This window comes from Agelaius phoeniceus, chromosome 1, assembly GCF_051311805.1.
Source record: "Agelaius phoeniceus isolate bAgePho1 chromosome 1, bAgePho1.hap1, whole genome shotgun sequence".
NCBI classification, from domain to species: domain Eukaryota; kingdom Metazoa; phylum Chordata; class Aves; order Passeriformes; family Icteridae; genus Agelaius; species Agelaius phoeniceus.
Window position 1 is genome coordinate 107,972,315 of NC_135265.1, and position 27,468 is coordinate 107,999,782.

Consider the following 27,468-nt stretch of genomic DNA (forward strand, 5'->3'; position numbering starts at 1 on the left):
ATTCCTGAGCACTAGGAAGAAAAGAAAAAGAAAAACAAAAAGTGAAAAGAGAAGAGAAAGAGAAAAGAAAAGAAGAGAAGAGAAGAGAAGAGAAGAGAAGAGAAGAGAAGAGAAGAGAAGAGAAGAGAAGAGAAGAGAAAAGAAAAGAAAAGAAAAGAAAAGAAAAGAAAAGAAAAGAAAAGAAAAGAAAAGAAAAGAAAAGAAAAGAAAAGAAAAGAAAAGAAAAGAAAAGAGGCAAGAAAGAGAAGGAAACCATTACAGTGGAATCTCCACTGCCTCCTGTTTGCTAAGTCCCTGATCACTCACAGTGCATGCTGTCTGTGAAGCTGTTAGGTAGCACAAGCTCTCATATGTAGACATGAAAGTAGGTTTCTCAGGATGATGATGAAAATTAATTTTGGTCATAATTAGAAAAACAGAAATACTGATTTATCTAAGAATTCCCACCCTTGGGATACTCCAGTGCTGATGGAGACCAGCACTCAGAACAATGGGCCCCTAACGCAGTTCTGGAATTCTTTTCAGATGGCATCAGAGAGGAACCTCTGAGCAAGGCAGGACTGCATCTCTTCTTTGGCAGAGGACACATAGATATGACCAATAACGTTTTCAATATCAGAAACAGCTTAGGTGATAACAGGAACAGGCTACCAGCTCTACCTGACACACTTACTCAACCTGTCAGAGCTCTAGAACTAAGCTAAGACCAAAGCATAAAATGGAGTCTACCTAACCACCTAAAGGTAAAATAAATATCCCCAGTGGAGATATACCTCATGTATTTTCCCTCAGAATACCCTTAGCCTTGAAGCTATGACTGCATATGATTCAGTAGCCTGCTTTCAGGCAAGTTTTATAGCCTGTGATGCCAACAGGGACAGTAGGAAAGTCCTGTGACATGCACTGTGTCTACTCATGTTCAGGCATGGCAGAATGTGTGCCAGCACGTCCACTGCTGCTGAGTTATTCAGCAACTAGATTGTTCACTGCATGTTTATGCTCCTTGTTCTAGTATTACTCTGGTTATGGCTGAGATTTCTGATGCCAAAGTGACATACAGGATCTAGAAGGGTACCAAGCTTGAGCTGGATACCTCTGCACACAGAGCCAGCCAGTGGGGAGGCAGTTCTCACATAGACTGCATAAAGCAGGATCCCTGAGGACTGAAAGGGAAAATAAACAGCACAAAGCACTGTGCAGGGAAAAGGGATTATAAATCAAGCTGGAGACAATAAAAGAAAGTGTATGACACATTGTGTCCTACCAACAGCACATATGGCAGCAATGCAAAAGGTTAAGTGTCCTTTCCTGATGGTAGAAGAGGAGAGAAGGTGCAGTTGAGGGTTTCTCAGTACTGCACCATATTTGATCCTGCATTCAAATTCCCCCAGTGAGATCCAAACTGACATATTCTAGAAAGGTATCAGGATCATAGCCATGCTAATTGGACCCTTTGCTTATAAACATAGAGGATGACAATGTGCAAGTGGCTTGAGTTATTAAATTAAATGCTGCAGGAAGAATACAGTGTGAAAAGCATTAACATCAGAGAGAAGCACTATTAAATCCATATTTTTATTGCCAATCTTTTGTAATGACTAAATGAATATAGTTCAGCATCTTATCTATCCTTGGTTACAAATATCGCAAAGAATTTTTTGGAACTTTTCCCCCCATTTATCCATTATCTGTATTCCATAAACATCACAGGAATTGTCAGCAATTAACATAAATAAATCATCACCTTTTCAGAGAAAGCTTCAGTACAAGAATTTCAGATGGTAGCAAAAAATATTACTAAATAGCTCATGAAGAGCCTGTTCCATCCCCCACTGAAGTCAATGGGAATCTTTTCACTGACTTCAATGGACACTGGATCAGACCCAAATTGAAAAGATCAATAGCGCACACATTAGGATAAAAGAGCAGCTATGCCCTCCTCCAGAAAAAAGGACATGAGTTCAATTCAAACAACAGATTACAGAAAGGAACCAGTTGGGGAGGACTTTTTTCTCCTCCTTTGAAAAAATCTGCAAGAGCACAGCAATTCAAGATCCTGAGAGCTGAATCTCGCAGAGTTGTAAGTAACTCTCATCTTCCACTGTCCTCTGAATAGGTGGGGGTGACTGACACTTTGAGAGATTGGGAGCACTGTTTAATAAACCAGCTCCCTTCTCCTCATTCCAGTCTTTGGTTGAGAGTACAGAATGAAGATTCAATAAAGCAATTTTACTCCTTCCACTGAACTGTCAAAACTTCAGGGAAACACATGTGATATTTTCAAATGCAAAAACTAGAAGCTGGAGTATCAATTTGAGAAGCTTAAGTGACAGGTCCAATTCTCAAGCATGTTACAAGGTTGGTAGAACTAGGGGCAGTCAAGACACTGTGACACACAAATGTCATGTTTCATATTCAGAGTTTTACTAGAGGGTTGCCTTAAGCCATTGTGTTTTCATCCTGTTTGTTCCATCAACATAACTGTTGATTTTACCCAATATAACTGAATGGAAAAAGACCATACCACTGGACCAACATGCACAGTTCGCAAATTCTCTCAGTGCTGCTCCCTATGCATCTCACAGAGCATCTCAGTGAAGCTCAGGAAAATCCAGACAAGCTGCAGCAGCTGGCCCAGCCATCTGAAGAAAAGGGTTTGGAGGGCTTCACAACTTATTTACATCATGGACATCTTAGGTAACTCTTCCCTGCCTGAGACTCAGACTGGAAAAAATCTCATCAAGACAGAAGATACATTCTGCCCTTCTCCAGAGAGGACACAGTTGATAGAAACAGCAGAATACAATTGGAAAAAGGAAATTTTTTAAACCTTTTCCCTTTTATTAACAACTTAGTGACAGACATGTTTGCAGTCTTATTAGTTAACACCTTAGAGTGTCTCCTAATTTCAGTGGGACTCCTGCAAAAGGAGACAACCAGAACAACTATGTAAGACCCTGTGGCATCAGAGGACTGCGATGAGAAAGAGAGGAGCAACCAGCCCTTCTTGATAACACTTTCTTTAAAAAACCTTTGAGCATGGCACCCAAAGGTGCCTGTGGAAGAGAAAGACAAAAGTCCAGGGAGTTTGATTAAAATGCTAAAATCAAACCTTATTTTTGTCAAATATATATTGTGTTTCAGAAAAGAAAGGCTTCTTTCTGTCAAATGTTTGTCACAGATTATCTAAAATAATCTCATCCAATGAGGTTTTTTTGAATGGTGTGTCCTTAGTGTGAGGTCACATATGCACCCTAGGACCCTGCATTGAAAAAATAGTATTTTTTTGCTTAACAAAAAATCCTCAACTCCAGGCACATCATTCAGGCCCCTTTTTCAACTCTAAGGGTGTATTTAGGTCATTTATATTTAGAAACAGAGGACAGTTGGCTTTTTGTCAACTTTGTACTCCAGAAGGGTGTGTAGTTTCAGTTTTTGTTCACTTCATTAGCTTTCAAACAGCCTGGTCTCTACCCATTCACTATCACAAGTTTCCTTGAAAGAGAGGCAAAGATATTTTTAGGAACTTAAACAATTTCCTTCAAGATTAATTTTTATTTCCCCATCCTCTGCTATCGTATGTGCATTCCTACCTTCACACATGCACCTCAGCATCTGTATTTTCACTCTCATTTAGCAACACAGCTCTCAGCAAGAACTGCTAGTTCAGGAGCAGTGGTCCAGGATTCTTCCTATTTACTGCTCCCCTCACCTGCTTTTCTTCAGTTTCTTAACCCAACTGTTCAAGCATTGTTTAGTGCCTTCTGCTTGCAGCTTCAAAGCAGAGAAAACACTTGGTAGAAGGGGGCAGCAACTAACTAACCAGAAAGGAGAGACAGCTGTATCAGAACAAGGTAAAAAACCCACAGGGATGAATAAATGGGATCTGAGACAGTGAAGGGGAGAGTCAGGGGACTCAGGCAGAGTGAGTGCTTTCTGGGAGAGGAAAGGAAGAGACAAGTTAAGCCACTAATTTTTCAACACAGAAAGAGAAAAAGAAGGAAGTATGAAGAAAAGGAGAGAAAAATGTTTAAGTTATTTCAAGTCAAGAGAGAATATCCCTACTGCCAGAAATCATGAGCACTGTAGAAAAATACATTCTGGAAGTTTGTAGGAGTGATTAGAAAATGATTGAATTGATTGTATCTCAAGTCAGAAATACATTTTACAGGCAAGAAAAGGCAAAGCAGTATATTAATAAAAATAAATACTTTTTGCTGCAGCAGATTTTCATCTTCCACAATTTGAAGTGAGGATTAAAATCATTTGACAGATCCACATTACTTCCTCAACCTTTTTCTGCTCCTGCCCACTTATTCCTCTTCTGCCCGTCATCTTTTCATCCTCAAGAGTGGTACTGCTATCTGACTTTTATGTCTCATTCTGACAGGGCTTAGCCTATGGACCTATTGGAACCAAAACTCAAGAAAGCTCTCCAAACATGAGCACACACAGACACTTTCTAAAAGCATTCCCAAATGGAAAGGAAATTTTCTTATTTACAAAGTCATAATAAAGAAAGGTTTTTAACAAAACTCCACTACACAATAAGTGCATTTTACGCTGTACAGGCTAAAAATAAATCACTAATTAAAAATGTAAGTTTGCCTTTCTCTTGATACTGAGCCTGTTTGGACTTACAGTGTGTACCATAACAAAAATCTACTATATTTAAATTTAACACATTTCACATGGTTTTCTCAGTAAGGGGGCTCTCTACAACAATTTCAAAGAGAAATCTAGGTCGTAGATAGGTCCATTCACCCTGCTCTACTTAATTCAGGAGTATCTGATCAGCACTCAGTTCTGCTCCTTCACTGAAGCCGAGATCTTATTTTCCCCTCTAACAATTTGCTTAATTCCTCTCAACTTTCAGTTACTGATTACTGTACAGTCATTTGTAGCTAACAGATTAGAGTAACACAACATCCAGCTCAGATCTGCAACAGGCCATTGTGCAAATTCATTCATTATGTGACATTATGCCACTTAAGCCCCACTTACAAATGCCCTCTGAATTTACAAGTGACCTAGCAAAATACACGTAGAAGCAAAGCATGGAAAGCTGTACTATATGAATCTAGAAAACAAACACAGCAGTCATATATCCTTTGATATTAAGGAAATTTATAATGCTCCATTTACAGCATAATCCTATCCCAAAATCTGTTTATAAAGGTCTCAACCAAGCATTCAAGTGCAGGAATAAAATAACTGAAAAAAGAGGGGTATCAGAAGCAGAGGATGGGAATCAGAAATAGAGCAGTGCCACAAAGTGATAAGTATTGTTTACCTGTCAGTTGACATTGATTAATCTTGTGTTCTGTGATATCGCTCAGTGACTCAAACACCTGGAGGCAGCTGTCACAGCTGTGCACAGCTTCTTCTTCTAACTCCTCCCCTTCATCCGGCCTTTTCTTACAGTCTAGCACATCTCCATCTTCTGCCTTGTCTTCTAGTTTACAGTTAGGGTCTGAAAGAAAATCAAGACTGTGATGTCAGGCGTGTAAGAAGAGAACACTCAAGAAGAAAAAAAAAATCAAAATAGGTTGTTGTGCTAATGATGAGAAGAAAGCTATTTGGCATGAGCCTGCAGCACACTGTAGAATTTATTGCTAAATAAGCAACAGAGGCTTTTTTCCTTTCTTTTTTTTTAATCTCAATGAAAAGCAAATTTCCCTTCTACTCCCACAAATGCAGCTCCGTTTCTCACTCAGGCTATTCTTCCATGCTTCAGTGTTAGAATAGTCAATTTTATCACAGCTATTGAAGCTGTTTTGATCATCATAAGAAAGGATAAACCACCTATGCAATTAGGTTTTCAATGAAAAGAAAAATCAGATCAATGAGTGTGCAGGAACTTCTTTTCACTGTTAACTACAGCGTTTCACAGGAAATTACCAGAATTAAGAGACTAACAAATTTGATTTACATAAACATGAAATTAATCTTGATTTTACAACCCACTCCAATACTCCATCACCATACTATTTGACACAAACAAAGCCCTGGAAAGCTTACCCTGGGTCAAAATGCTACTCATGCTCTGAACTTGTGTATGAATTAAAGACAGTGCTCGTCAAGTTCTTGTGTTTGCCAGATTATGGAAAAATGGAAACTAACTACTCTAGTATAAAAGCTACAGAGTGCACAGAGAAAGCTTTATCTGTTTGACATATTAACAGGCATTTGGGGGATAGCAGGATAGCTCCAGCCTCAGATCAGCCCAACTGAAGCTTTTAAATAGAAGAAACGTGCAGCCTCACCACCGACCCATGTGTGCAGAGACACCTCACAGCTCACTGCACTGCCTCAGCTCTGCAGATGACCAGCTCAGTGAGATTATGTGTAGCCTAGAACTTTTCTTCCTCCTCTGAGGAGGAACACAGTAGCTTTAACTACTCCTGACTTTTTGCCCATTTTACTAAAAGCTTCCTTCAAAGACAGAAATAAACCAATCTGTCTTTCCTAATAAAGCAAGCTGGCACTTAACTTTGTTTTTCCTTGGGAACCACAGTACAACAAGTGAAATGCAGAAGAGAAACGGTTGTGCACATTCCAGCAAAAGGAATGCAAGTGTTTCACCACTTTTCCCTTTTCTGCTTTGGCTGCCTCATCTTTCCTTTTAGATATTTGAGAGAGCTGAGACTGAAACAAGTCATTTTAGAAAACAAGGATGAACTCCTATAATAATAGGATATTGTGCAAGTACATTTTAAGATGCTACACTCTTTAGCCAAGCAAGTGAGTAACCAGGAGTAGGCTCCCTGGCCAGGGGAACAGAGAGGTGGTATCTGTGAACACACTTTATTTGGAATTGATTAGGATCATTCACAACTCCTTGGAAGAAGAGAAACTAGAGCATGCCAACGCAACATTCATATTGGGGTAGAGTGGTGTGTGAAGAGAAGAAGGAAGGCAATTCCACTTTAAATCACTCACATCCACTCTCAGAACCCTACAGTCATATGGGCACAGCCATTCCTGTGTTTCTTGCTGCCCACAACCAAGGTCAGAGCTCTCATAATCTCTCTGTCTCCTCTGGTCCATACTGCTGCACCCTGCCCTTCAACTGTGCAAACACAGATGGACCCGCAAGCAGAAACTGGAAATGACCCATGTCAGGAAGTCTTTCTCATGCCATGTGGCTTGTGATCAAAACCAAGGAATTTCTTTGACAGGGGTAAAGGGCAGTGTTTATTTTTAAGGGAATTATATTACAGAGAGAAACCAGATTATTTTTTTTAAATAAAAAACACGTTCTGAAAGCAAAAATACATTTGCTGTACAAACGCCCTGTCTATACACTGAGTCCTTACATGACAAATTACATCCACAAGGTTCTTTCAAGAGTGGAAATTTCCACTTGGGCAGCTACTTCCAAATAGAAAAGTAGCCTGCACATGTCCAAACCAAAAAAGGTATGCTAATTATAAAAAGACTTTATGGTATTTTAGACATTATTGAATATTTTAAATCTAATAACTTCCATTGCTTCCTCATTTTCCAAAATAGTTTGAAAGATTAATAAATGTAGCTAAGAGATCCCCAAGTTCTAAACAGCTCAGAAAATGAAATAATTGTCTTAACTGTTGCAAACTGACCCCAACATCATTAAACACTTGTTGGAAGGCAGCAGGCGCACACTGCATACTATTAGTTGTTCAGCTCAAGCTCCCAGTTTCATCTCATAAAATTGACAGCACTCAGGGAAATGTGGGCACTAGGTCTGAATTTTAACATGAGTATTTAAATGCTGCACATAAAGTTTACAGACCTGTTTGTTTTAAAATAAGGGTAGTGTCTGACTCTGCTCTAAGTATGGTGCTGAAGGAAAGAAAAGGGAGGGGAGGGAATACTTGAGACTCACTATTCAGAAACACTTGCATTTTACAGGAATTCAGCAACACACACACAAACGTAGGCACACATGCACCCCTTAGTGCACAAAAGCCTAAAGGATCACTCAATTTAAAGCTTCATACTTAGCGACCAGTTATTAAAATTAGAATCATTTTAAGACTAATAATGTTTTGCTTCTCCTTCTGCATTTGCAGATATAAACTCTACAGGGACAGAAGTCAGTCAAGCTTATTCCCTTCTGCTGCAACTTTAGAATACATGCTCTAGCCAACTGGCACATTTGTTTTTAGGTCAACACTTAAGTGGGACCCTCTGGGACCTAGGTTCGAGTTTAGCCTATGACAGCTTTGTGAAATGAGTTCTGGCAGTCTCAGCCCCTCTCAATGAATGTATTTCCACTGTGATCTGCTTCTGTGAAGAGATGTCACCATCAAAATAAAAAGATGTTTAAAGAGAGCAAATACCATTTGGAGGTTTTGTGAATAGATAGCTGCTCTGTTTCAACAACAAATATCTTCCATCAAGAGCTGGTCTAACCTTAAATACTTACTTAAATTGAGGATAAGCTGCCTTATTTGAGCAGCTCTTTTGGAAGACTAGAATAAAATATTTTATAAATACAATATGCATTCATCTGTACTTTCTCCTTAACCTCTTGTTCAAAGCTCAGGCTCATATATAGGCTTCAAGGCAAATGTCATTCATCTCCCACATTTCTTTCTCCACACTATCTGCAACAATCACAGCCACAATTCCCTCAATAAGATGGTGTTCATAGTAAAATTACTTTTCTCAACATCTGTGAACACCACTGTGATTTCCAGAGGCTTCTCTGCCCTATTTTGGAGGCTGCTTGTGCACCAACTGAAATTTTTCAATACCCATCAGCAAAACAATACACGCACATCCTCTCCACCTTCAGATACCATTGGAAATTATCTAGTGTAGAAATGAATGAAAGTTGCTTTTTTTGGAAGAGAAATAAATTCTGCCTATTAAGGCACTTTAAAAAAATAAGAGAAAGAACAGTTGTCTTCTCTTCCTAATTATGTTAACATTATTTATAAATGGAAATTAAAAGAAGCATGATTTTCTCATTACTATGTTCCCTGGCAGGTGGTTCCCTCCTTCCCTTCTTCCTCCTTCTCATAAGGGATGTTATTGCTGTAACTTGGTCTAATAAAACTGCAACTTCGGGGAAAATGAAAAATTGCATTGGTTTAAAAGTGTTGGAGGCAATAAAGCCATGGACTTCAATTAATTTCAAGTATGGGAGCGGTTTAAGGCCAACCAGCAGAAATTCTATTCTGCCCATGTAAAAATGAGGTTTCACCACATTTACTTTTTATAACCCATATAAAAGTCAAGTAAAAGTAATGAATATCTAAAAGTCATCTCAGTGGACTGGCAAAGACTGTCAGACTGTCTGTATTCTTGAAACTCATCTTACATATTTCTGCCTATGCTGCAAGGATCCATAGATAATCCCAACTAAAACATCAAACTACCAAGAAAACAGCCTCCTTTCCAATCCATTTCACTGCCTTGCAGTAGACCTCCTTCCAAGCCACTTCTGCATGGAAAAGTGCTGGCAGAAGAAAGGAAAACTTAGATCATGTGGTTATAATTATTACCAGGCAAGGAATATTTCTTCAGCTCAGTGGTAAAGTAAAACTCTGTCGCTCTCTGCTCCCAATAGTGTCCATCGCAAAACAACTGCCTCATTAAATCTCTGCAGTAAGATTAATATGCCGTAGCTGCACTACATTATAACTTGGTACTCTATAAAAAGCACATTTAATGGTTAGAGCCAGAGCTTAGATACAAAGTATTACTATAAAAACTTCTGGCAGTGTGTACACAGTGCAGGCCTTCTGTACTGCTTGCTCTATCAGGTTTTTTGTTTTTTAATATTGGCACTGCATTCCTGCTATGGAGAAAAACAGAATGCTAAATCCTGCCTAGAAATAAACAGAGAACAACACAGGACATGATGGTAAATAAAGAACTAGCAATGCAACTTAACCACTGAGAATTATTTTAAGACCAAAAAAAAGAAAAAAAAGCACAAGAGCCACCATTCCTTAACATCGATCTCTGGTTTTGCAGTTGCTTATTTTTCAACTTCTTGTGTCCAAAGCAGGGCAAGTTGGCTTTTTTCAAGAATTTGCAGATAGTTAAATGGAGACACATATACGCTGAAAAGAGTTGGAGAAATTTCCTATTAAAAAGGCAAAGAACTCCCTTGCTTTTATTTACTCTCTTCAAACAACCTGCTTTATGCACAAAGCCATTAGAACCTATAAAAGGCACCAAACCCACAGGAAACACACAGAAATATAAAGCTGAAGAAAAAATTAACTGCATTCTTCACCTTCATGAGAGGAATAACTCCAACTGTTCTCAAACAGATTATATACAAGTATTCAGACATGACTAGCCTTCTAGGAATATTCTTAAGGAGCCAGCCCTTACTCCAAAAGGTGACCTCAGCTGAATGAATAAGACTATGCAGATGAGTCAGTCCTTCTCTTCAGATAAAATTCTGTGAAACCAGTACCAAAGACAGAAACAAATTATTTCTTGCATTCTCCAACCATGTTAGAGAACAAAGAAGCCCTTGTCATTTTGGGGAATTAAAAATTATTGCTTCATTATTATTAACAATATTTTTCCCAGTGATCCTGACTCAAACAACAGTTTTGTCCACCTAATCTTACTTAATAAAATTAAAGAGCCCCTAATTAATCTCTGTCAAGAAATTATACAAACATTCTTTAAAGAAATCACCCCTATCCACATATTTTAGAAATACAGAAATAGCTTAAATGAAACTAATAATAAAGTTATCTGAAATGGCATGGGGGGCAGTGGTTACATGGGGAATGTAGAGAAGGATTAAATTTAACAAAAAAGGAAATAAGAAAAAATGAAAAGCATGCTGTACTTTAGAAACATCTCACTTTCAGTCAGCTGACCTACAAAAGGCAGAATTTCTAATTGTCAGAAATTGAAAGGTAAGGGGAGAGAAACATTATTTTCTATTGCAAGCCCCAAAAATGCATTCTAAGCTGAAACAGAGACAGAAGAGTGCAGGCTCTGCAAACACACCCCGGTACCAAAATCCCTCACACTGTTGTCAAATGGAAAGCAAGCACTAATGAAGGAATTCAGCATTACCAGTCTGTGCGGCTGTGTGTCCCACACCTGCCTGATGGTCCTCTGTTTCATTTTCTTCTACTGTCAGACAAAGGTAAACAAAACAAAAACAAAACAAACAAAAAAGATGTTAGGTAGGTAGCTGAAGTGTTTGAAGCATCTTTACACCAGCCTCAGTTCTGAAAGCCAGCAATGCTTGCACAACACGGGCAAGAAAAGCTGCACTGCAAAGTGCGAAAGTGGAGACCAGACCAAGACAGAATACATTGCTGTATGGAAGCTACAAATCTGAAAGCAGTGTGACCAAATCTTTTTCATGGCTTAAAAAAACAAATCCAATTTCCTCTGGGATATTTGTCTTCAATGCACTTTACTGTATTTGATTACGGATCTAAATAAGAGAACAATTATGGGCTTTAGGATTCTGCTTGCTCCACACAGATAAGAGAAAGCCTTCTCCTGGCAGATGGGAGAGGTGTGTGTGCTAGTTCACACATAAGCTTTAAAAAATAGTAATAATCCTATATTCAGTAGCAAACATCTCAGCAGTGCAGACAGCCTTGCAAAGGAGAACTAACCCCATGCTGTTTTACTGTATATACCATGCCAGCATCTTTCCCTTGGCTCACAGCTTTCCAGAGCAGTAGAACTAAAAACAATACAATTCTTGTCAGATTCACTATTCAAAACTTGTTGGGTGAGTGAACCTAACAAGAGCCATTCTGCTGCTACTTTGAAAAATTAGAGAGCGCTGTTCTCTTACGTTCTGATACGATGCCTAAGTAAGATTGACTCTCCCAAAGCAAAAGCAAGGGAAGAGCTAAAATGCAGAACCATTTCCTTTTTATTCTCCCAAAGACCGAGTTCTTTGAGTCAGAGAACAGCAAAGAGAAAAGAATTCATTCTGCCTCCACAGGGGAAAAAGCTGAAAGGGGAAAGACTGCACTTCTGCAGCATTTCCACTCCCAAGAATTCAGATCTCAAAAAATAATCATGCAACTGAATTAAAAGTCCAAAGAGTTGAGGCATTTTTCCTGGTTCTTGGGACAAGAGAGTGCAACACTTAGGGGTCACATATAAATCTAGACATATATGCAAAAGAAGAGATACATATACACACTCCACAGGTACCTCTTTTCCTCCTCCGCCAACCCCAAGGCTTCATACAACTGGTTGTTTCTAGAATCTGAGTTTCTAGAAAAAAAACACCAGTTTTCATAAGGACACTCTCAGAACACCAGAAACTTGTAATACAGTGCATATATCAGAAAGAGTCAAGTACAATCTCTGAAGGACTCTAAACAATCTATATCTCTATCCCAGAGCTGTGGCTAGCAAGCAAACTCTTCTCAGCTACAGAGATCTGACAAAAGTTTCCCCATCCCTGCAGTCAGTCCAGTATTTCACAAAATATGACTTTATGAGCTAATTTATGAGCTCAACTTGTGTTTTGCAGCCACGATGTTAGCAGTACCTCAGCTGTGATAACACTGTAGGATTTTCTTTGTTACACTGAAGCAGTCATCCCAGCATCCTCACAGCTGAAGGAAACAGGTCAGACAAAGAAAGCAGTGGGAAAAGCTCACGAAAAGCTGAGGTTTGGGGAACGTGTGGTCCAACACAAACTAAGCTAAATAGAAAGATTTTTCTCTAAGGTAGCACAGATCAGTAAATTTCATTAATAAAGCAAGAAAAATAATGAATAAAACTAGTATACAATTAAAAAAAAAAAAACATACCATCTATTGTGACCCCCTCAAAATTCCCAGGCAAACCTCTGCAGCAGCCTGATCTGACCCTATTTATGTCCATCGTTTGCTGCTGATATATTTCCAAAAAATGTACTTAACAAAAAGGTCTAAAACTGAAAATGAGTCCACTCTTCCATCCCTCAGGAGGAAACTCACTTTGATTATCACTACCTACTGATCAGCCTTATTAAAGGTTGTAGATGTATCTGCTGTTCTCAACCATGGTAAATGTCCCTTCTCAGTTCAAAAATGCAGTTTAAGAACTCTACCATTTCTTAACTTTCAAGATGGAATTGAGGTCTTCAAACATGAACTTTTTAATAACTGATTCCCAAGTGGCTACCTGCTGAGAAGTAAATAAGATCTCCACTATAAAGTATAAACCAAAATGAAAGAGTTAATTTTTTTTCTGCTCTTCTGTCCTCAATGTCTACTGCCACCAGCTGCAGTACCAGAATCTCTCACTGCTCCTGAGATCGGATTGCACAGTGAAATGTACTCAGCTTCATATTGCTGACTAGAATCCACCAAACATTTTTAGCTCCTAAAATGGAAAATATAAACATGGATGCTGCCTAACTAATTGTTTCCAGGTATGCAATTTTGTACCATGAAAACATGGTAGCGTATGCCTTGTGAAAACAAACATTTTACAACTTCCCTGCTATTTTGGGATCTGAAAATTCTGTGAGAGCTGAGGTTTGCTTTCAACAAAGGCTGACCACTATGTCTTTATTGCGCTTAAAAAAAGAAAACAAGTATAAGAGCAGGTAGCATTGTGGTTAGATTTTTCTAAACCCTTGCTCATCCCTTTAAAGATTCTCAATCACAACAGAGACAAGTAGATCACAACAGGCCGTGGCACAGACTTTTCAATAATAGTCAATTAGACTGACATATTTGTCAGGAAAAATAAAACCATATTTAGAGGGGAAAATGGTAAAAAGAAAAAGAAAACTATTCTACAAAACCCACTGAATTAGCGAGTCACATACAAAATGTATCTCATTTTCCTTTGCATTAAGTCAGCTCCTTCCTCCAACTTGCAAGGGTATGCCTTACATTAAGTAGGCTACAGCTGGTAGCATCAGATAAGCTCTCTATTAGCACTTAGCACCTTTTCACAAACAGATTCTGAAAACTTCAGTGCTGTTTCAGCTCTCAGGTCACTGTTAAACTCAGCTAAGAAAGTCAGAATGACAAGCAACCAATGTTAATCTCCCTCAAATATTAACTACACCGTTTTCTTTCAGAAGAGGAAGACACCTTTAAACAGAATGTATACAAAGGGATGATTTAAATTTTGCTAACCAAAACCCTTTTTCTAGCACGAGCATGGCATGTAACTAAAAAAAAAGAAAAAGGATTGTATGCAAATAAAAGAGTAGCGTATATGCAATAATATTAATTCAAATATCAAAATTATTGATACTCTAAGACTATAATTGCACACAGAGATGTCACCTTCATTATAGCCTATACCACATCCTAGCATAAGGTAAGATGAATCCTCTGTAATGAAGCCAGAATACCAGTGGAGGCCCCAGGAAAGCAGAATATTACATTATCAATCCAGTATGAATAAGTGACCTTATGGCTGAACAGAACTTCTAGATACATGTTGTTACAAAAGCAACAATATTCCTTGTCCCTACAACTACATGTTTATGACCACAGGTCACCTGTTTTGTTAGCTGTAGTAATATTTCTCAATTGACTCATCTGTTCCTTAAAACAACAAATGATCAATTTCCTACTACCTATTTTCTCAGGACAACTTCTGAGAAACAAAAACAGGAACCCCAAGTAATAAAATTTCAAAAAAGAGAGTAGATCACTACAGCTGTGGCACCACGCTTCTTGAGAGCAATTTAAAAAATATATCAATGAGGGAAAAGAGAATTTCAACATGTCAGTTCTATCTCCCATTATAAAAGCTGTGGGTTGGACAGATAACAGTTTTTAAAATTTTACTTAAAAAAAAAAAATTGTATCTCTAAACTGAAGCTATATCCATGTGAAAGGTTAAGATGTTTCAGGTTTGGTGCAGCCAGTGTCCAAGGCAAACCCTGGTTTCAGTTTGGAGCACATCTCATGCTTAAGTTGCTGATTGTCAACGTTAGGACCAGCTATTCCTTTTTAAAGACATAATAAATAAACAAACAAACAAAAACCACCAAAAACCAAACAAAAATAATCCAAAAGAAAACAAAAAACCAATGCAACAAATCAAGTAGAACCATCAAGGATAGCCAACCTGGGTGAATTTTGATAGAGGTCCTAAATTTAGAATTAAGCTCCTGACTGCTCTACAGCAACACCTGCTGATCAATGAGGACTTCACCCCTTTTGCTTAGTCCGTTCATGAGACTCATGGTTAGACCATAAAGGAGGGAAATTGCTTTCTAAAGTTGCTACAAAATAGGTAGAGATTTTCTAGCTTGCAAAATTTCATTCATATTCTACTGACTAACCAGGATTCCCCTTCTCTGAAAAGTTAATCTGTAGATTTAGTACCCTAAGGAAGAGCACAAGTCATTTCTGGTTGATGCCTGGAAAAAACTTGTACAGAAAAGAAATGGATGAAATTAGAAATGTGGAGAATTACACTTTCACTGAAAGGGAAGCCTTTTGGAGAACTCTGGCTAAGATTTATGGTTTCTGACCTACTACAAACCATAATAAAATAAAAGCAAAAGATAATTGAAAAAACTCGGTCTTCTAGTCTAGGTAGATTAATAAATTTTGAAAAAGAAAAAAAAATAACTGCCCCAAATGCCTGAGCCTCTATTCAGCTTGGTAAACAAAGCAGGAGAAGTTACATATCCCAAAATAAACTATAAAAATAGATTGCTATTGATTTATCCCTTCATAAAACATATTCCTTGAGAGATGTGAAAATAAACCTAATGTAGCAACTAAGACTGTCAGGATAGGAAGTTTAGAATACATATTTTTACCTCGCACTTTACATTTTGTACAATTCAATACTTGATCTATAAACTTCCATTAGCATATGATTAGTAATTCAATTTAAAGCCATCTTTGCACAAAAGCCTTTTTCTTAGGACGGCAACTTTGCCAAGTGCATCTTCAATCTACATGTTTGAATAATTTCTGCAGACAAGTAATAGAGACACTAGCTGTATTAGCATAATCAATACACAATTTACTGAGTTACTGAGACAGAACAGAAATAAAACGTGTGTGCCATTATTTCAGTATCTACAAATGACTGTAATTTCTGGAAGTATCACTCTGCTACTCCTCATGGCCACATAAAAACCAAGAGGACATTCATACTGCCACCATCTACAGGTAGATATTAAGTATGAGCAGACAGATTAATCATATAGCAGAAGGCAAATTTAAGAGCCAGTTGCAGGGGACGTTGAGTATCCTCTGGCTCTATTAAAGTCAATGGATTCTAAAGATGTTTCACACTTTGCAATAACATGCTGTGGAAATACGTCTCCACAAGGGTTCAGTCAGGATACAAAATTGAAATTAAAGAAGTTACAGAGAAGTATTAAATTCAGGATCACGTGTCAATGAATCACCTGCTTGGGCTACACCTTCCCTGGCTTTCTTCTCTCCCTAGGTACCACTGGTGTCTAAGGCTCACCTCTCACACCCTTCTGGCTGACAAATGCCAGCAGAGGATTTCACACCTGGCTGTGGCACACGAGAGCAGCAATTCAGGGGTGACTTCTGGACTTCAGCAAACATTTCAGAATGCTTCATAATGGCCTTTAAGATAACTGACATTCATAAAATTCAGAACTACTAAGAAAGTAGTGTTTTCTGACCAGCTCCACCTAGCATCAACTCATGTCTATCAGCTACTAGCTAGATTACCAGTTTGACTGTCAAATGTAAATCCTCCCAATTACTTTAGTGTGGGACAATTGGAAAAAGAAATGCATTGGCATATTAACATTTCAAATATCTACATTCCAGAACTCCAGTGAAAATCAGTTCTGTGTGTAGCCACAGCTTTACAAAAGTCCAATTAATCATATGCATGAATATGTATATGGCTGATTTGTTTTCCTTTGTGCTGTGACATATCCCTTTTCCTATTTCTATTCCCCCCCAGCATGGTAACAATATTCTCTTGACATTGGAAATTATTTTCCTTAAAAGATTCCTGTTATATAAAGCATTCTTTCCTCTAGCATTTGCTTTTTCCAGAAGACAAAGTCCCTCATAGCACTCATATTCTTCACTCCTCTCTTTAGTCTGTCCCAAACACTGAGCTTGTTTTTTTTCCCCTAATGTTCTTCTTGTAGAATGACTGAATTAGGAGTTCCCAATTAAACTGCAGTGGTTGGAAAATATTATTCTTATGCTAAAATAAAGTATTTTCCTAGGCAGCACATAAACATAAAAGTAATAAATATACTTAAGTGGAAAGAAATTATGCTTAAGAAATCCTTTGGATATTCTTCCAGCCCTTGATCTCAAGGATGACAGTATCCAAATGTGACAGCCTAAAGACATCCAGTTTTACATAACAGTGTATGCAGAAAAGAGAGAAGATGCTCTTTCCAGCAGCAGAGGTATAATTCTAAACCCCAAAGCTGGGAATGGGGAGGGAAGATATCCTTTTTGGGATAGCTGAGGTAATAAATTAATTAATCCTGTATTAAATTCTAACTTTTCCTCCATAACCATGCATCCTTTTAAAAGGTCAAACCACATATACATACATTTCTATTGTTAAGTAAACTAATAAGGTTATATTTTAAAAAGTACTTTTCTCCAAAGAATCTTAGGGCTTTTTATAAACCTCAAGTAAATTTCAGTCATCCCTAAGACTCTCTACCACGAAATGTAACAGATTATAATAGATCTCAGAGTCAAACTGAGGACCAAGGTGAGAATTCGCAAAGCGAGAGAGAGGGAGACAGTTCTTAGTGCCAGGGTCAGGACTTTCAGCTGCCTTGCCTGTCCCAGACTGGGTACTCCACCACCCTTCCTGACAATGTGCAGCCAGTCCATTTTGGGGGAAGACAGAAATTAGGAGGCTAAGATAAATTTTAACTCTATTTACCAAGTGCAGTACCTAACATGAACACATTCAGAGTTATTCCCCTCAGTATCCTGAAGCTCTGTATCACGTCAGCTTTCTTACTCAACATGAGAAATATGAATTCCTGGTGCTTCTACAGACTGTATTTTCAACTGTGCTTAGGAAACAGGAAATCCACTAAACACTGTCTACAAAAGTGTAAACTCAGCAAGAGAGAGGAATTGGAATTAAACTGATGTATGGATTATAGAACCTCAAAGTAACCAACACTACACAAGTCTGAAGACAGGTGATATAAAGAAAGGCTATGAAGACTTACAGTAAAGGTTACTATAGATGATCCTTCCCTCTGAAAGTTAAATCATTTATTTATGGGCCTAAAATGGGACACTTACATTGAGGACTTTGGGCTGTCAGACACTTCCAATACCAAACTGAAACACAGCTGCATGCTTTAGCTCTATTACCTAAAGACATACTGAGTCAATAAAAACCAGACCAAACCAAACACCTACCTCCTTTCAACTGAGATTATCTCTGATTTATCAGCAATCTCCTTCTATTCTATACTAGGGTTTTATAAGTTAACTTTTGATCCCTCAGACTCTCTGCTCTATTCTAGATGGCTTTCTATCATGTAGAACAGCAATCTGGTCTAGATCCACAGAGGAGGTTAAAAGCCAAAAACACTAGTGAGGGGATGCTGCATCTAAATTGTCAGCAGTTCTGTTCAGATGCCACTGTGGTTTTACCATCGAGGCTCTCTCAGTGCTGAAATCAAACTGAAGCCCCACCACACCTGGACAGTGGGTGATTGAGTATTCTCCTGCCTACCTTATGGGCTGCTTCTTGAGAGTTCATATACACTTTCCTGGTTGCTATAAAACACTGGCAGAAAATGTGTGGGTTGAAATGCACCTTCCTTTTCCCCTCTTGCCCAAATCCACTGGTTAGATCACTCACCCAGGATGTGGGGGGAACCAGCTGAACTTTCTCCTCTATCAGAAGGATTTGTACTCATGTTGTGAGCTTCCTAACCAAGAACACTTACCCTCAGACTTGAAGTGCACTCATTCATTGCTGTTGAAGCTACCATACTTCATCTACAATATTCACTGAACTAGAAACAAGAAGAATTAGCATGATATTTTATCCCTGTGGTTGGAGCACTGTCACAGGAAGTGGGATAAGTGGAATACAATTCTAGTTGCACCGAAATAATTCATCAGAAGTGGCAGGAAGTACGTGGCAGAGCAGGACCCAGGTCTCCCCTTTTTCTTCAAGGTACTTAAGCTATTAGAGCCCTGAGTCTCCTGCTCTTTCTCACCCTCTTGTCCAAAAAATAATTAGACTTTTGGAAAGGGGAACCGCATTGACAAAAATAACAGGGCAACTCACTCTCATAGCACAATATGTTGCTGTGTAATGACTGATGTGCTGCCTGTGAGATACAGATAAAACACCTTTAGACAAAGCACAAAATAGAACTTGTGCCTCTCACATCCCAGCAGAGCAAAGATTTTTCCCACTTCAGCAAAGGAGAGAGGAAGACCAGCAGCACACCACCTCAATTCTTTCCAGCCTAGGAGGAAAGGAATTTTATCTCTATCTCCAAAACCTGAGTCAGGTAAGTGACTGCTATGAGATGCCCTGTTGCACTAAGATACCCACATCTAGAAGAGGGGAGGAGCTAAGACACATTATTATTTCCAAGTTTTTCCTGCTGTCTCCTTTAAATAATTTCTACTCTACAACATTCATAAACCCCAAAGCACCTGTGAACTATATAAAGAATCCAAGAGTTTGGTGCAAGGTGACTATTCCACTAGGCAGCTACAAACTAAGCAGAGCAGCCTCTGAGCACTAAACATCTTGCAGCATGCAAGCTCTTTTTTTTTAATTTTTTTCCCTTAAAGATTTCTGACCTTTCTTCATTGATTTACATTTTCCTCTGACAAGCAAGTGTCCTACTCAAGAGATTCACCAGAAATTGCAAACCAAATCTCTTCCTGTGCTCCAGCTCCTTATAAGTCACGTAACACAATCCCTTCCCAGTCAGCGGTTGCACGCAGAGGCCAATGCAAACCCATTTCCTCCTCCCATCTTCAGAGTGAAAATGTTACATCAGGCATGGATCTTGACATCCTGTTGTCCTGGAACCAGTGAATCAGAAAGTTCCTTCCTCACAATTGTATTCTTCGGAGGTGGAAAATAATTAACTTCCCCACCCCCTCCTCCTCCCTACTGCCACTGTCAAAAGTTAGAAAGTCACTTGACTCTGTCTGGAAAAAAAGCCCCAGCCATCATAATTCAGTGCCAGAGAAAGTTTCTGTTGATCAAAGCATAGCCTGGTCTTCCCAAGGACACTGCCTCACTACATCACATCATCCAGTCCAGAAACAGAGCAGTTATTTCATTTTTGTTTTTAAAGCTTCTTTCACAAAAATGAGAATGAATCAATAATGGAAGTTGAACTTGATATGTTACCAAAAAAGTGAACAACAGAAAAGTGAAACTAGAAAATCAATTATCAAAGAACTCATTGTTTGAAATATATTTTTCCAGGAAAACACGTTAAAATATAAGGGTATAACAGGTCTCAGGGACTGTGCACAAAAGCCATCTATTTTATAGTCAACCAGGATATTTGGATATAGAAGTGCTCTAGCTTTTCCACATTTGTGTGGAACACTGAGCATCTCTGTAAGAAACTGGAGTGGTTTTGCATTCGTGTTAGGTAAGGACAAAATTCATGCTCCAGGTTATTGCCTCTGCATGGGAGAATAAGCTCTCCAAAACCCAGATTTGAGGCAGAAGGAAAACATTGAGAATGCTCACTATCAACATCCCATCCATTTTTCCTCAGGACAAAAAGGTGTTCTGCTTCAGCCAGCTGTCTAGCTAAGGACTAGCACTGCCAAATTTGCAAGAAGCCTAGCTAGGTACTGATATTGCATTTTACAAGAACTACAGTAAGCCCACATCACATTGAATAAAGAAGGGGGTGAATGTCACTAGACTGACATAGGTAGATAGATAGATAGATAGATAGATAGATAGATAGATAGATAGATAGATAACTTTAAGAAATCTTGAAGGACTACAATTCCTACTCTTACAAAGAAAAATTGCACCTAATTGCACCTACAGTTAAAAGTGAAAGTATGAGACAAATCACTCACTGAAACAACACCCTTCTCCCTTACTCCCATGACACAACAACAAAAAAAAAAAAAAAAAAAAAGGGAAGGGGATCACAATGAAAGCAAGCCCCCAAAATTTCATTGGGTTGTAATTTTGCAGAATTGGTAAGTAACAGCCCTATAACAACCCTTTTGAGTACCCATTCTATGGTTTCAACTGCACAAAGAACAGTTGCACTATGGCATTCACAGCATCACCCTAGCTAAAGGAAAATTTAAACCCCAAACGTGCACTGCCCAGAAGGACATGTATAACTTAGACTAAATCCTAAAAAGGAGGGGGGAAAAGTCTTCTACATCTTTTTTCTTAATAATTATGCAGTATAGAGGGGAAAAAATATATAGGAAACTAAAAGAACATGAAATGGGGGGCAAAAACCCCATGACCAGTTTTAACTAATATTCTAAATACGGAAGACAACTGTCCTGGTTCAAAAATTCATTGGAAGAGAGCAATTTTGTGCAGTCTTACCAGTGTGTGCACAGAAAAAATAAAGCAGCCTTTTTTGGAAAGTAGGAGGGCTGAATGAAAATGTTAATTATAACAGATTGTAATAAGGATACCCCCAAGATCAGCCCTATCTTTTTTGCTACAGCATAGTCCCTAGGCATATGGCTAACTACTCCTTGATCATTATCCTGGCTAAAACTAAAGCTACTGAAGTTTAGGAGACTCATATCTAACAGAATTTCTTTCATCTCTAATAATTGCTAAACTAGCATAATTACTCATACTTGAGGTGAAATAGAACCCAAATTGTCTAATTTTAAAACAAAAACAAACCTCTTTTGGTCTTTGCACATCCATCTTTTGTCAGAGACCTATGCCAAATGTTACATTACGATTTAAAAGTATTTAAAAGCCTCTCTTGTGCTGTCCAACTTTTACAAAGACAGCAACTGGGAAACTTTAATGCTTTGTAGTAACACTCTGCAAAATGTATTTGAAAACAGACATGTACATTTTCACAGCACCAAATAAAACAGGCCAAATTCTTTGTAGATCTGTGTGTTGTCCCTTCAGGGAAATATTTATATATATGTACATATATATGCCACAGTTCTGATTTAAGTGAAATAATGCATTTTCCCAACCCCCAACTGGGACTGATTCTGAGCTCAGGTAGCCCTGCAGAAACCAATGGAAACTGTAAAATACGGCTAGGAAAAGATTCTAGGAGGTTGTCTTAGGGTAGCAGAACTTATACCGTATTTTAATCAATCTATAAAAACCCTCCAAATATCATATTTTAATTCTTTTACACAGAAAAAAATAGTGAATCCATGTGGTCTACATAAAATGTTAACAGTTTTTCTGGATCTTTTCCTCATGCACAGTTATTCAAAAGGAAGATTTTTTTTTGAAAATGCACAAGTTTGAAAATATTGAATCATGTTTCAGAACAAAGAATTGAGAACTATTAAACCAGCTGTAAATTAGACAGAATGAATTATAGAGCGACATAAAGCCTTTCAAGAGATCTTAGATCATGGTGGATAATGTTATCCTACACATGTTAGATAAGTGACTCCATACTGACAGCTTCCCTTGTTGCACAAGTTAACAGCAACTCAGGAAAACAAAATCAAACCAATCCAAACACATCAGCAGCCTTACTAAACTTCTTCATACTATCTTTGTCACAAGATTTCACCTTTGTGAAAACTAGCAGTACAGCCAGAAGCTGTTTAGATGCTCACTTCTAATGGTGCCTAACCCCAAGCAGCAGACAATGATGGTCAATGTAACTCATGCTGGCCCCAGAAATGACTGGGCAGCATTACTGTAATCCTGCAGCTGATCAAGACTACCAATATGCATTGCCAAAGTCAATGAATATTACTAAAGGTTAGGGATGTTTTTGTTGTGAGGGATTTTTTTAATACATAAAGGCATGCTTTGGCAAGTCCAAAACAGAACACTATAAATAGCCTGCATTATAAAAAGATGCTAATCTTAAATCCTCTTTGTAATTTCTTTCTTTTTTTTTTTTCATGTACTCTTTTACGTTTGGTATCTTAATTTTTGCCCTTTTTTGGATGGCCAAATAGAAGCCAGCAATTTACTCATGCATCAAACAGATGTTTTTGCTTTTCAGGCCAAATGGAATCTCATGAATTTTTTGTTCCCTCCCTATAAAATGATGATGCCAAAATAACACAGTTCCTAAAAACAGCCCGTTCAGAAAAAAGTTCTTTGGGCCAATAATACTGAAACTTTAAGTCAAGTTCACAGAAATAATGCCAATACTAATTGCTGGTTTTGTTTATGCTGGATTGATTATAGTCTAATCAGCAGACAATCCCATGACTTTTGAGTCTAGCCCATGCAATTTGGAAGCCAGGGAGGGCTGGGGCTGCAAACAGACATTCAAACAGATGACAGATACAGAGAAATGTAAAGGCTACTGTTGGAAAGAAATCTGAATGTCAAATTCTCTCTGAACTATTGCTGCTGGTTAGTAACAGTTTTCTTTTAATCCATTACTATTCTATCCTCCTTGGTACCACATAACCTGCACCTCTGCATGAGAAACATCCTTTCACTTGGAATCTCTGCTGAGGAAACAGGTCCCATTAAAGCACAGATACATTTGCTCAGTCCACCGATACTCTGCATGAATTGAGCTGCAGTTGTAAATCCATTCAAGATGGAAAGATTACCTAGGTTTCCTCAAAAACAGGGAACAACTCAGGAGACGTTCTGGGCTTGGCAATATATTTCAAGCCTTCTTTAAGCAGAGCATGGGTATGTAAAACACAACTGAGAAATGCATCCCGTTCATCTTTCTAGGAACTTACATTTAGTAATTTTATTTCTGCATGTAGGACGCAATATTGCATTGAGAAAAAATTTACTTTGAAGTAAAACCACAGATTGTTTGGGGTTTTTTTCCACAAAAAGAAATCAGAGATCAGCAATTCTATTAAACATGTGAAGCTGTACTAGTTTCCTTGTGATAGCTTATCTAACAACTACCATTTCAGTGATTTTTCATGGGTGGCTTTGAAGGTAGTAATGAATATTACCTGGCTTTAGCTTAGAGAAACCTGTGTTTAACATTTAGTAGAACTACATTTGCATTCAGTTTTGTGTAAAGGATATCTAGTTTTCTTTGCACGTGATTGTATTTTTGTAACATTTTTCCTAAACAAACTTTCTCATCAAAAGCCGGTAGTAAGAGCAAAGAAAAAAAACCTCAAGCCCTCCTAAAAGTAAAACCCCATAAACCAGAAAGGAAGGAGGGGGGGAGGCAGTCAGTAACCCAAGTGTGATATCTCCAAAGCATGCCAAGTCACAAAAAAAGGTTTACAACTCATAATGGCCAAGTTAAACAACATACAAGAAGCTGCTCTGCCCCTCTCCCTTGCTTTCTCATCACAGGGGTCTCTACCACAGTTTTACTTAGGGAATGGCTCTGCCCCTGGGTGTCAGGAGTTAAAGGAGACATAACAATTGCCCTTCTTTGATACCCTTCATTTGCACAGTGCCTCTTTTGGGTCTGGTACACGAGTATCGTATCTCCGACTTCCCTTTCCCCACCTGCTTTTCTCCAGCTATCCTCCCTCTCCTCCTCACCAAACGCATTAGGTGATTTTGATCAGGTCAATGATACTTAATAGATTTTTTTTTTTCAGAAACCAGCCAAGGAAATGGGATAAATTAATCAGTAGAATGAAATACAGGTCAGGACTGATGAGTTTGTTGCAACTGATCCTTCCCCTGCTTTAAAGTACCTGTCAGTTGAACTTTAATTCCTCCTTCCTAAAGTAAAATAAGATATTCAAATTGCAGTTTTTCAGAAAGTTGTCATTTACTCTCCTTTTGAGACTTTTTTTTTTTTGCCACAAACCTGCAGTGTATTTGTAAGATGCAGGATTTGTCACAGAAAAGAATTAAATCTTATTTTTCCTCAGAAAGAAGATTTTATTATTCTTAAATTATAAGGGGCTTATCTAACGTTAGCCATGCCTATTTTCTTTCCTAGGTCCAAGGCTGAGATGCAATCATCACCAAGTGCTGGGGGACAGTCAGACCAAAGTTGGCAAGAAACCAAAACAGGGAAAAGGAAAAAAAAAACCATAAAGGAAGGATAGAGAGAAATAACTATAAAAGGAATGTAAACAGAAATCAGGGTAATTGAAAAAAGTGTATTCAAGAAATACAAGAAATTTAGTCATTAGCTAGTTCTTAACACCCACCATTTCAGATGAACATTAGTTTCATGCATTCAATATGAAAAACTCAATTGTCATTTTGTTTTAATGTATTTACCTGCCTTGTATCAGTATTCCCCTAAGATATAAGTTTCAAATTAAGTTATCAAAAGTGACAGACATATCAAAAATATCTCTTATATCTTCCCCCCAGAAAGGGTTGCTAAGTACATGACAAATTGGAAATGTAATGTGTAACTCCATATTTTATTTAGATGTAAAACAGCGCTCATGAGTTTAAATAACTCATTTACATACATTCAAAGAATAGTTTTTCAAATAAGCTATTTAAAATACTGTTTATTTTTATCTGTAGAACTACATTTTGTACTGACTAAATCTGTAATACTTAAGAAATCAGGAATTTAAATAAGCGCTGCATTGGAGGTACAGTTGAAATTCTCCTTGCAACATTACTTACAGCTTTTGTTTGTTCACTAAAAATGAAGATGTAATAATTGATGGGCAAACTCTGATCCACGAATTTAAATGCTAGTCTATGCAAGCATCTTTCAGCTCCTCAGATGAATCGCATTATTAGCCCTTTCAGAAATCTCACAATCGGACTGCTTTCAGAATACTATTAATCCACTCAGAAACTGACATGATTCAAGAAAAATAAAACAGGGAAAATGAAAGAGATATTTGAACAAAGGCCACCAAGAATGATAACCTACTCCCCAAAGGTAATTACTGCAGCAATAATTACAGATGATGATTGATTTACTGCCTGGTTTTAGTTGAAAAATAGTAAATAAGACTCTGCAAAGAAATCTCTATCATCTCCATCCTGAACATTAAGTGGTTTTCTCAAGTCAGTAGTTTATTGTCAGCAAATCCAAGCTACTCCATCTGAAACATACAATGTTGCTGTTTTCTCATTTTAGGTATTCTCAGGCAACTGGTGCCTAAGAAAGGAAAAGCCCATACCTCCACATAAAATGGAAGCTGTATCTTTTGTTTTAAATTAAGTGTGATGTTTACAGGAAGATATTTGAAACGAAACTTCTCTCTGTAACACATGTAACAAATCACCACGAGTGAAACATGCCCAATGTCTAACAGGAGAACAATTTCCTCTATTTCCCAATTAATTCTGAACCTTTATTCCTTTGCACTTAAATACTTGGAGGTCTAAGACTACCCCTCAGTCAAAGTTTTCCTGCATCTTTTTGCAAATATGGCTAATTGGTCGTTCTCCCACTGGCATTAAAACTCTTATGCGCACATAAATAAATCCTCCCTGGGAAGCTCGGAATATAAGCGTGCGCCCAAGCAACAGAACTTTCATTGTGGTATCATTTTTAAAAGGTGAAGGGAAGAGCGGCTCGTTTGTTCTTCATAAGATGCCAAACAAAAGCACCACTGAACTGCACAAACTTCGGTAAACTAGATACAGACGGCAGCAGCAGGTAAAGCAGTAAATTCAAGGCACCCTTTATTCCCTTCTAAAGTATCTGGAGAGTTTAAAAAAAAAAAAAAAAAAAGAAAAAGAAAAAGAAAAAGAAAAGAAAAAAGAATTGAAGCCTGCTCTAAAGCTCACTGAAGTCAACAAGAAGACTTTGAAAGGGGAACTCCTGGAAAGAGTTGTTTCAAGGGAAGGGAGCGCAGTTTTTTGCCAGGTCCTCCTGTGCAAGTCCATAAAAGCAGACCCCGCTCCTGCTTTCTAACTATGAAACTGCGCTGGTTTCCAGGCGCATTACCCCTGGTGTTCGCCAGCCCAGCCGGGAAGGAAGCGAGGCCTGCCGCCCGCCACGGCTCGGCTCGGGTCACCTCCGCGGCCGGGGCTGGCCGGGCTCTGCGCCCCTGCACCGCCGGCAGCCCCGCGGGCTCTCAGCTCCGATGGCCTTTCCTCCTCGCCCCCCTTTCCGCCCTTCACACCCCTACCCCCCAAAAGTAGACAACTTATAGATGTTCTGACCTGACGCCACCCAGGCTTTATTCAACTTCACTGCACTGTACAGACCGGCCCGGGAGGAGCGCGCCCATCCAGAGATGTTTATTTGAGGTGACAGCCACCCTCAGCCGCCGTCCCCGCTCGCCGCCGGGGAGAAGCCCCTGCCCGCCCAGCGGCTCCCGGCTCCTCGGGGGGTGGCCAGCGGCTCCTAAGGGGAGCGGGGGGGGGCGGCCGAGGGCTGCCCGCTCCTCGGGGGGCGCGGGATGCGCGGGCGGGCGGGGGACGCTCCGCGCCGCGGCGGGCGGAGGGGCGGCGGCGAGGGGCCCGCCGGGGGAGGAGGGG

General features: G+C 38.8%; 1 protein-coding gene across 13 annotated transcripts in view; it reads right to left on the minus strand.

Annotated features, from left to right (window-relative positions):
- Positions 1-27,468, minus strand: part of ZNF521 (zinc finger protein 521) — a 230,346-nt gene that overhangs the window by 200,654 nt on the left and 2,224 nt on the right. For 3 of the 13 annotated variants that reach the window (XM_054647224.2, XM_077184976.1, XM_077184993.1), the window contains 3 exons: positions 12,154-12,216; positions 11,044-11,103; positions 5,294-5,473 (listed from right to left, as the gene is read on the minus strand). In XM_054647224.2, the coding sequence (XP_054503199.2) occupies positions 5,294-5,473; positions 11,044-11,103; positions 12,154-12,216 (303 nt within the window). Of the gene's footprint in view, positions 1-5,293; positions 5,474-11,043; positions 11,104-12,153; positions 12,217-27,150; positions 27,334-27,468 lie in introns of those variants that run through there. The other 10 variants (XM_077185007.1, XM_077184969.1, XM_077184985.1 and 7 more) reach the window with 5 other exon arrangements.